The 11381-nt window shown below is 36.4% G+C and overlaps 1 protein-coding gene across 1 annotated transcript; it reads left to right on the top strand.

Annotated features, from left to right (window-relative positions):
* The first annotated feature begins 2023 nt into the window (after positions 1-2023).
* On the top strand, positions 2024-6942 carry LOC107776403 (G2/mitotic-specific cyclin-2-like). Its single transcript, XM_016596299.2, has 11 exons — positions 2024-2118; positions 2210-2345; positions 2437-2472; positions 2625-2670; positions 2777-2905; positions 3007-3129; positions 4896-4985; positions 5081-5302; positions 5824-5922; positions 6177-6355; positions 6440-6942. Exons 1-11 carry the CDS (start codon positions 2076-2078, stop codon positions 6579-6581), a joined length of 1245 nt encoding a protein of 414 aa, XP_016451785.1. The 5' UTR covers positions 2024-2075; the 3' UTR covers positions 6582-6942.
* Positions 6943-11381: the final 4439 nt, after the last annotated feature.

Here is an 11381-nt window from a genome sequence, read left to right on the forward strand (position 1 = left end):
ACGATTTCGACTATGGAAATCCTCACAGACGGCGCCAAATTGTTTGACTCAAAAGATGTTAAACTCTTTCTAAGCAAATAAATCAAAAAAGATGAAGGGGTAAATCGTAGTCGAAAATAATAAACCCTAGGATAATTCTGGTAGATGGAATGACAATAATAGAAAAGGAGAGAGACCAATAGAGAGATAAAGATTAGAGAGAGAGAGAGAGTCAGCTTGTATATTATCCACTCTCTCTCGATTACAAGGCTTGAGTCCCTCTTATATAATGGAGGATTTTTACTTAATCACTGGAACGACAACTTAAGAAGTACCTACTACAACAAAGCCTGACGATGATGCGAGGACGTCTCTCCTTTAACCCCTGGGTTGTACCCCTGTATCGACTCGTAGGTACCTGGTAGTTGGTCGTGTTAACCTTGAGACGTGATCGATTAAATTCGAACCCATACAATGATAACATCAAATATGTGATGGTCTGAATATCTAAGTCTTTTATAATTACGTCCCGTAATAGTGTGAATATGCTTAATACAGAAGTCAACTTCCATTATGATTTTCTTTCATTCATGATTTCAGTTAGTTAATTATTTTTCAGTACAATAATATGAATCAAAATTACAAACTTATTCAATGATAATTGTTGAAGATAAAATCCAGTTCATTTATACTTCGACAAAAATTTAATTCAAATTTACTCTCTCGTCTTTTTTATTAGTCCTTTATATCAAAAATAAATTTTTACCTTTACTTGTCCACTTTAACAAATAAATTTTTTTATTTATTATTTTGTTTCAATATTACCCTTAGTATTAAGTACCCATACTTTCCAAATTAATTGGAGTTACATCCTTAATAATCATTAACAAGAACAATTTAGTAAATAAATTCAATGATCACTTAAAGAGCGTATCAAGCAAGGAACGAAGGGAATAATAAAACAAGATATTTACATTCAGGGGCCTATCTAGGTCAATGCATATGGGTTCACGTGAACCCATACACCTCTTTCTAAACCATGTATAATAATATTATTTTTTTTCAAAATTACTTAAATATATATGTGTGCACTGATGCTCAAAGACTCCTGTAGTGCAACAATTACTCAAATCCTACTCTAAACGGTCTTATTTTCGGCACAGAGTATAGATCGATATTAAGTGAAAATCACTAAAACTTCAAAAAAATAATAATTTTAAACCTATAATTTCAAAAGTATAGTGAGTTTAAGGTAAGAGACTATAGTTAAATCGATCAAATATAAATTCTAGATCCATCTTTTTATAATAGTGACTCTTGAAATCCTAGATCCGCCCCTATTTACATTGAAAACTTAAACTTGTAACAAATGCCGAAATCTAGACATAAAGGAAAATGATACAATAGTCTTGTCATGCTCAAAATTTAGCGCTTGTACTAGAACGAAAGTGGATTAAAAACTACATCATTCATGGTCGGAAAGAAAGAAAGAGCAAAAAGTAGGAAGGAGCCACAATACTTTGAGGCCTACCACCAGAAAGCTCAAAAGTGGGCGAGAGCGCATTCTATATTTCACGGGTCTCTTCCTAAAGGTGCAAACCTCATTAACTTAATTTCATGTTTTATTTTATACACCAACAACGTAAAGATTTTTATAGTATTAATCAAATTATTTAAAAGTCAATTATATATAGTTATCTAAGGCAACTACGTACTATAACTTATTAAATTTGAAAATACGTAAATTAAATAATCTCCTCTACGTAATATATTAAACTATATTGATGGTATAATAATAACTTAGAATCCTATTTAGGAATTGAAGTCATGGAAAGTAATTTAGCACATTAACATTTTTACATTAATTTGAAAGTAACGTCTCCCTTATACTTCATTCGCCACATATGCCTAGCCAAATGTGAAAGTCTTTCACAACGGCCATATTTCATTAGCCGTTTCATTTGAATATATAATGACATCCCTTGTGTTTCACCAGACATATACCCATATTTTCGCCCATTAATCCTATCCCCCCCCCCACCCCCACCCCTCATTCATCTGCTTCATTGGTTATTTTTCTAGTCAAAGAAAAAAACATGGATATATCTGATGAGAATCAGTTCACTAGGAAATCACTGGGTAAAGATGATTTTTTTTTTCTTCTCAAAAATTAGAGATGATCTTTTTTTTCTTCTCAAAAATTAATCTTCGTCATTGTTATGAATGAAAGTTGGTGAGGCAGGAATGGGAAACAGCAAGATTGGAGTGGAGACAAGACACAACAGAAGAGCACTGAGAGTGATTAATCAGAATTTATTAGGACCTAATCCATATCGTTGTGTTGTTAACAAGAGAAGATTATCACAGTAAAATACTTCGCTCCCAACTTTAAAGTTTTCACTTTTATTTTTTCCGAGTTTCATTTTTAATCTGGTGCAAAAAATTTCTTGCTTTCAGTGCAAATGGAATCATCTACGACAAGAATCCTACGAGGTTAGTCAGTAAAACTACCATTTCTATGAATTTTGTATATTCAAATTTCAGTTCACTTGTCCTTTAGGACACATCCCAGTAATCAAGAGGTTATAACTGAAATCATATATAGTGCTTGACTGATAAATAAAGTATAACTTTTTAAAATGAAGGAAATTGACTGCACAAATTGCTAGCTCACACCAGCATTACCCCGAGGTACAAAATTTCGATATCATGGAGTAAAAATAGTTGATTTATTTTTGGTTAAATTGAAGTGTCAAATAGCTTAAAAGTTGAAGTCAGGCACAATGATGTTGAACAGGAAACCAAGAAACCAAAACTAGCAGCGGAAGATTTTAGGATTTGGGAAGAACATGTGGCAGCTAAAGACCAACCCATGTCTATGTCTTTGGAACAAGAAGCAACATTTTCAAATGACAAGACAGAAATGGTAAAGAGAATTTTCCTTTCTAGTGTATTTGTGTTTGATGTTTTAATGAGCCGTTTTTTTGTGTATCATTAATTAAACAGCTAACTTCATAAATCCTGCAGGAGGTTGAAATGGAGGATATATTTGAGGAGGCACTAATAGATATTGACAGTGATGACACTAACAATCCGCTTGCAGTTGTTGACTATGTGGAAGATCTATATGCCAACTACAGAAAAATGGAGGTCAGTCCTCCATTCAGGTTCTGGTTATGTTACAAGGATTTAATTTATATAAACTGACAATGTAAATTTTCCGATATCAGTGGCTATAACAGTTTATTGATCTATTTTCCATATTAGAAGGTGCCATCGGTTAGCCTCGGTGGGTAGCAGGAGGGATAGAGGTAGGCCTAAGAAGTCGTGGGGAGAGGTTATTAGGCGGGACATGGCGCAGTTGAAGCTGACTGAGGACATGACCCTAGACAGGAGGGTGTGGATGTCAAAAATTAGGGTAGAAAATGTGTAGGTAGTCGAGCGTTTCTCTTTGTCTTACTCAGTTAGTTAGTATTAGTGTTAGTATGATATCTTTTATCCATAGATGACTATTACTACCTAGAGTGGCTATAACAGTTTATTGATCTATTTTCCATATTAGAAGGTGCGATCGGTTAGCCTCGGTGGGTAGCAGTAGGGATAGAAGTAGGCCTAAGAAGTCGTGGGGAGAGGTTATTAAGCGGGACATGGCGCAATTGAAGCTGACTGAGGACATGGCCCTAGAAAGGAGGGTGTGGAGGTCAAAAATTAGGGTAGAAGATTCGTAGGTAGTCGAGCGTTTCTCTTTGTCTTACTCAGTTAGTTAGCATTAGTGTTAGTATGATATCTTTTATCCATAGATGACTATTACTACCTAGAGTGGCTATAACAGTTTATTGATCTATTTTCCATATTAGAAGGTGCGATCGATTAGCCTCGGTGGGTAGCAGGAGGGATAGAGGTAGGCCTAAGAAGTCGTGGGGAGAGGTTATTAGGCGGGACATGGCGCAGTTGAAGCTGACTGAGGACATGACCCTAGACAGGAGGGTGTGGATGTCAAAAATTAGGGTAGAAAATGTGTAGGTAGTCGAGCGTTTCTCTTTGTCTTACTCAGTTAGTTAGCATTAGTGTTAGTATGATATCTTTTATCCATAGATGACTATTACTACCTAGAGTTTGACTGCATTCTTGGATTCAATTTTATTTCATCTTGCTGTTATTCCTACTTGTTGCAATTACCTTTTCTTTTTCAGTCGTTCTCTATCTGAGGGTCTATCGGAAACAAACTCTGTGCCCTTCCAGGGGTGGTGGTAAGGCTGCGTACATCTTACCTTCCCCAGACCCCACTTGTGGGAAACTGCTTGGTTTGTTGTTGTTAATGTTGTCAAGGTATATTTCATATGTAATGAGGCAAGGGCAGGTCCAACTTATCATGTCTGATTCCTCTGTTCAAACACCAGCTTTACTGGGGTTGATTATTAATTGCATTTTCAAATGAAAAATGACTGTAAATGATTTCTAGGTTTCGACCTTAAGTAAAAATATTATCTCCCTCTCATCAAGACAATATATATTCTTCCTTCCTATCTTAATTATAAACTGGCCATTGATGGATAGATAGTTTTTCAAATGCTAAATTCATTCTCCATTAAAATTATCAACCTTCCCCATTTATGTAAACTTTTATTATCAGTTGCCCCTTCCCTTAACTAACATAACATATTCACATTAAACGCAATTAAACACCTTGCACAAAGATATAATAACTTTACCAGTTACGCCAAGGATCCCTTCAACCTTGCACAAAGATATTACCTTTTTTTCATTTTTAAATAAGCATGTTGGTTTAGAGTTGAAAAACCAACTCCATGCATTTCATGGGGCTAACTTAACTAAGGGGTAATTGAACGAGGCGTTGGAATTTAATTAGATTCAAGATTGGCAGCTGTAACTGATATTGGCCATTTGCATTTCAGGGTTATAGCTGTGTTTCACCAAACTATATGACACAACAGTTTGACATCAATGAAAGGATGAGAGCTACATTAGTAGACTGGCTCATTGAGGTATATTTGATGTTTCTTCACAATGAAAATAATCAGGCAGTGGAATTAAGTTAGTATTTCATTATGTTGTTAACTTGCGTATTCTAAACAAACAGGTAAATCACAAGTTTGAGCTCAGGGAAGAGACGTTATTCTTGACTGTTAATTCGATAGACAGATTTTTGGAGAAGCAAATAGTTGCAAGAAAGAAGTTGCAGCTTGTTGGGCTGGTTGCTATGCTATTAGCATGCAAATATGAAGAGGTCTCTGTCCCTGTGGTGGATGATTTGGTGATTATTTCGGACAACGCCTATACAAGGAAAGAGGTTCTTGAAATGGTAATACTGATCTCATTATATCAACAAGTACTGCATTTCCTCTACTTTATTTGGCATTGAATTATGGAGATCGAGCATTAAGGTTGTAGGTTAGGGGAAATTGTGATTTTTTTTTCCTACAGCGCACTAGAGTGAGACTAGCCAGTTAGGAATTAGTCTTAGGATGCTATTGATCAGCTATTGATGATGGACTTTATCTGCTGTTTATTAGTATACCTTACATCTTTCTCGTATTTCCTATCTCTTATATTGCTGTTATTTTGTTATTTTATGGTATTTATGTTATGTTATGGATTTTATGGTATTTTATGTTATTTTATTATGAGTCTATTGATAGTGCTAATATAGTGTCTCTTGTTGCCTTCTTGAGCCGAGGGTCTCCTGGAAACAGCCTCTCTGCCCCTCGGGGTAGATGTAAGGTCTGCGTACATATTACCCTCCCCAGACCCCATTTGTGGGATTACACTGGGTTGTTGTTGTTGTTGTTGTTGTTGAAATCCATTCCTTTAATTTTACTGCAGGAAACATTAATGCTCGATACACTGCAGTTTAATATGTCAGTTCCAACTGCATATGTTTTTATGAGAAGATTTCTCAAGGCTGCTCAAGCTGATAGGAAGGTTAGTCTGGGAAGGCACTTGTAATAGTGGCTCATGTGTCTCTTGGCTCGTAAATGAAGAAAAAACGGTGACACGAAAGATGGAACTTTGACCTTCTGTTTATTTGTATTTTCTGAAAAATTCACACATAGTTCAGTTTTTATAGTGTGACACAAAATAGTCTTGTGACGTATAATTTTTTGACTTTACTGTTATAATTGGTAAAGTTTAGTGACAACACGTTAAATTAACCCCTCTTTGGTTCTTATTAACAGCTTGAGGTCCTGTCTTTCTTCTTAATCGAGCTTTGCCTCGTGGAATATGAAATGCTTAAGTTTCCACCATCTTTCATGGCTGCTGCTGCAATTTATACAGCTCAGTGCACGCTATATGGTGTCATGCAATGGAGTAAAACATGTGAATGGCATACAAGTTACTCAGAAGATCAACTTCTGTGAGAACTAACTCCATATTTCTGTTTGATTCTCACTTCACCTCTCAAGATTTATCTGATTTAGCATTCTTTTTCTTGCTTTAGGAAATGCTCGAGATCTATCGTGATCTACCACCAAAAGGCAGCAACAGGGAAACTAACAGGAGTACATAGGAAGTATAGCACATCTAAATTTGGCTATGCAGCAAAATTTGAGCCAGCACTTTTCCTGGTGCAGATCAAATAACAGAAGGGGGCATTGTACAGTAACTAGCTTTACGTGACATCCGTAATTTGGTTGCTGCTTCGATGGATTTGAGAGTTTGGGGTCGGGGTAAATATTTTACAGATACAACAATAACTCAGCAACAAAAAAATTGTAGTACCCTGGGTTGTTTGTCCATGTTCTGTTCAATTTTGGAACATACCTGATTATATTTCAATCAGGAAATAATTCATAGAAAACCCTCATTTTTTTTTTATTCTCAGGTGTCATTTGACACTTAATATGCTTTGAGTAAAGCAATATTCTTCTTCCAGCTAGTAAAAGTTCATTCTCCACATGATTGTGCTCATTCAATCAGAATAAAGAGCTAACTTTAGCTTTCTTTGTACTCCATTCCCCACCCTGTCCCCACACTTTTTCCCATTTGTAATTTTTTTTTTTTTTGGTGTGTGTGTATTGAATTTGCTTGTAAGTTCATCGTCACTTGAGTTTAACAGAATAAAGAGACTAAAAATCAACTCCCAAAATCTGGAAATTTTTTACCAGGAAAAGAAGAACTACGGTTGCTCATGTCCTATGCCTTTGGAAAGATATCCAAATGGCTATGAGATTATATGCCTCGTGAAACTTTGCCAGCAGCTACACCATGATCATTTACATGAGACTGCCATCATAAGACAATGTGAGGTGCAGAGGAGTGATTATATAGCCAAGACATATAGGCAACACTACTGGTGCTATTGTCCCCCTTATTTATTCTTTTTCTATGTGTTGTGCTTTTCTTTTTTATTATTAATAAAATAACTACTAAGCACGCCTAATAGTGTAATCCCCCCCCCCCCACCCAAAAAAAAGAAGCACTACGGTGAAAATGTACGATCTTTTAAGGCAAAAATGCCTCTAGCCACTTGAACTTGCACCCAATTGTCATGCCGATAAATAAACTTTTAAAATTCCCAAATGAACACTTCAATTCTAGAATAAGTTGTCTAATAAACACATCCGACAGTTGAATCATACTGCGTGCATTACAATTTCAGAAACGTGGCAACCCAGTCAGCAATAAACGAATTAAAACCTGCCACGTGTAAGGCACGAAATCCCACTGAGCACCGGCTATTTCCCATTTATTTTGACCTAAAAACCCTTAAACACTCATTTCATTTTCATTTTCAGTTGTCTCTCTCAAAGAACTCTACATTTTCAATCGTTTGCTCAAATGGAGTGAACGATAGGATTTTCCGCCCATTCATCTGCACATTGTGTTTATTTTTCTTTCAAATTCGGTCTCAAAACAAGAATCTGAGTGTTTCGTATATCGTCGATTTCTCCTCCACTAGAAACATAGAAGTCATTCAAGGCCCGATTGTTGTCTTTCATGAAATTTCTAGTTGTTTTCTTTTGTTTTTATGCGTTATTGAAGTTGGTCATAATAGATAATGTTTTGTATGTGTGCAATGGTTCTTTCGTTATTTAGGGTTTAAAATTAGGGCTTTTTGGAATAACACACTAAATTCCTATTTTTTCTTTGAATTTTACCAGTTCCATGGCTGATTGGCATATAGGGTTAAAAATTAGGGCTTTTCATCATATCGCATTTTTTTTGTCTTTTAAAGTGATAAAGCTAGGGTTCTTTTCCCGCATTTGCTTGTTCTTTTTCAAAGACATGTTCAGACAATACTGTCTTTTTCTTTTGATTATTTTACTGATTTTGACTTGTCTTATCTTATTTTTATAGGCGTAGTGAGGCAGGATGGTTGTTCTTGTGAAATTATAATTTTACCATCAGGGACAACTGATAGCTGACCCATTAATGAGGTATGAAAATGGTGTAACATGTCCTACTATTGTAACTGCTGATACTGATGAATTGCATGTTATTCAATTTAATAAATGGACAAATGATATTGGGTACTTAGGTGTGGAGAAATTTGCATGTCAAGTCAATAAAAAAGGAGCATTTCGATTTATTAAGTATGATGCTGATATGTTCGAATTCTTCAAAGACCTTCATGATGGGGTTTTTATTGATATTTATTTATGTCACACCGTTAATATACCATGTATTGATATTGAATTGAATGAAATGTTAAGTAGTGATGTGGACCTAAGTGATATTCCATATGACCAAATAGTTAGCTTTAGTGAAGCGCCACAAAGGCAAACAAGTAGAGCTAATGCTAGGGCAACAAACTCACCTACCAATGATATAAATAGTGGTTGCTTTACTAAAGGGAAGGGTAAAGGGAAGGCTGCTAATATAGAAGAATCTACTGAGGATGAAGGAGAGTTCTACAACTTTCATCTAGCCATCGATTCAGATTGTGATGAATTTGAGAGTAATTCTAAGAGCGAGGATGGTGATTATGACGGTGTTTCTGCTGATGAGGATAGAGATGAGTCACTTTATGATGCTGATGAGGATGTTGTTGGAGAGACAAGTGATATAGAAGTTGACCTTGTTGCTGCTAGATAGACCAAAGTAAATTAGAAGAACTGGAAAGAGAGATCTAGTGATGTTAATGTAGATGAGCTACCTAGTGGCCCAGTAGGTATTGACCCTGGATTTGAAGACATTTACAAGGACAAGACTGCTAAATATGCTGGCAAATTGGGAGGGGATGAGCAGTACCTAGACAATTCAGATCCAGAGAGTGAGGATAATACTGATGATGATGTAGATGAAGATGATGAGGTGCAGAAACTTCCTCCAAGAAGATACAGTAGAAATGTCTACTTTGACCCTAACTGTAAGAAAATTGTTTTCCAACTGGGAATGGTCTTTGAAAATGTTAGACAATTTAGATCTGCTTTACAAGATTATGCTGTACAAAGGAGAGTTTAGTTAAAGCTGAGGCCAAATGAGAGGAATAGGGTCATGGCAATATATTTGAATTCTAGTAGATGTAGATGGTATATTTTAGGTAGTTTACAGGGCCACACGCAGAACTTCATTGTTAATACATACTACCTTGTTCATTCATGCTTCCTAGTCTGTCACGACCTGGAATTCCCACCCTCGGAAGTCGTGATGGCGCCTACTCATGGAAGCTAGACAAGCCATGAACTTTGAAACCATTAACCCCTTTCGTTTTAATTCATGTTTAAGCAATTAAATTAACAATGAATAAGCATTTAAATGACAACGAAAAATAAAATTTTAGCGGAAGTCATAAACAGATATGAAACCAAAATCCAGAAAGCGAATACATGTCTCTACCCAGAACCTGGTGTCACAACATCCACGGACTACTACGAATACTACATACATCAGTTTGAAGGAAAAGTAAAGTTGTTTATCTCAAATACATGAGATAACAGGATATAAAATAAGATAGAGGAGACGCCGGGCCTGCGTACGTCTGCAAGGCTACCTCGGTGTCTCGGTGGACTGAAGGCTGGCTCCCGAACTACTGCTGTGCACCAAATGCTGCTCCAGTATCTGCACATAAGTGCAGAGTGTAGCATCAGCACAACTAACCCCATGTGTTGGTAAGTGTCTGGCCTAACTCCAGCGAGGTAGTGACGAGGCTAGAACCAGACTTCAGATAAACCTGTGTAGTTATATAATATATGGTGGGAAAGTAAATAGGTAATAAGCAGTTAAAAAGGGAGGGGGTACATGCTTCGGGGAAACAACTCAACCTAGCAGAAACCAAATAAATATGAAAGAACAGTACAGTATCTAAAACAATGTAATAAAACAACTGTTGCGGCACGCAACCTGATCCTTTATCATTTAACACTATTGCGGCGTGCAACCCGATCCAATATAATAATTGTTGCGACGTGCAACCCGATCCAATATAATAATTGTTGCGACGTGCAACCCGATCCAATATATTATCTCTTGCGGCGTGCAACCCGATCCAATATAATATCTGTTGCGGCGTGCAACCCGATCCAATATAATATCTGTTGCGGCGTGCAACCCGATCCATATATGTATATATTAATAAAAATATTGCGCCGCGCAGCCCGTTCCAAATATACAGCTTACAGTGATCATTACAACAATCCCGGCAAGGGATTTACCATAAGTTACACTATCCCGGCAAGAGAACTCAACAGTACAAGTATATACGTCATGGCAAGGGAGAATCAGCTATAACCAATCTCAACTCAACACCTAATCATCTCTATTATCACCATTTCTAACTCATAAGTAACTTCTACGAAAATAAACTAAGCCTTTGCTCAATTCCACGGATTTACTCATTATTGCAACCATAGTATTGTTCAAGAATTCAACAAGTATCAATTTAAGATTCACGGTCATGCTCGACACCAACGTATAGATATTCGTCACCATGCCTATACGTCGTACTCAATAAGAAACACATAACACAAATGGATCAACTCCTAATCCCTCAAGCTAAGGTTAGACCGAACACTTACCTCAAACTTCCACGACTAACTCAATCCTCAATCACCGCTTTTCCTCTCGAATGGCTCCAAATCGATTGAATCTATACATAAATGACTTCATAACATCAATAAATGCTAAACAATTCGAATCCAATGCCTAATTATAGCTTTCCAATCATTCTTCCCCAAAACCTAAAAATCGACCCCGGACCCACTTGATCAAAACATGAGGTTCGGACCAAAATCAAATCACCTTTTCACCCACGAGCCCAAATATATAATTATTTCCAAAATTCGACCCCAAAACGAGGTCTAAATCACAATTAATCAAAAAACCCTAACTCTACCCAAATCCCTAATTTTCTACCCTTAATCACATGTTTTAGGCCTAAAAATTCAATAGATGTTGATGAAAATGGAAGAAAATAAGTTAAATATTACAAACCCAAGATA

The sequence above is a fragment of the Nicotiana tabacum genome, chromosome 3 (genome assembly GCF_000715075.1).
Source record: "Nicotiana tabacum cultivar K326 chromosome 3, ASM71507v2, whole genome shotgun sequence".
Taxonomy (NCBI): Eukaryota; Viridiplantae; Streptophyta; class Magnoliopsida; order Solanales; family Solanaceae; genus Nicotiana; species Nicotiana tabacum.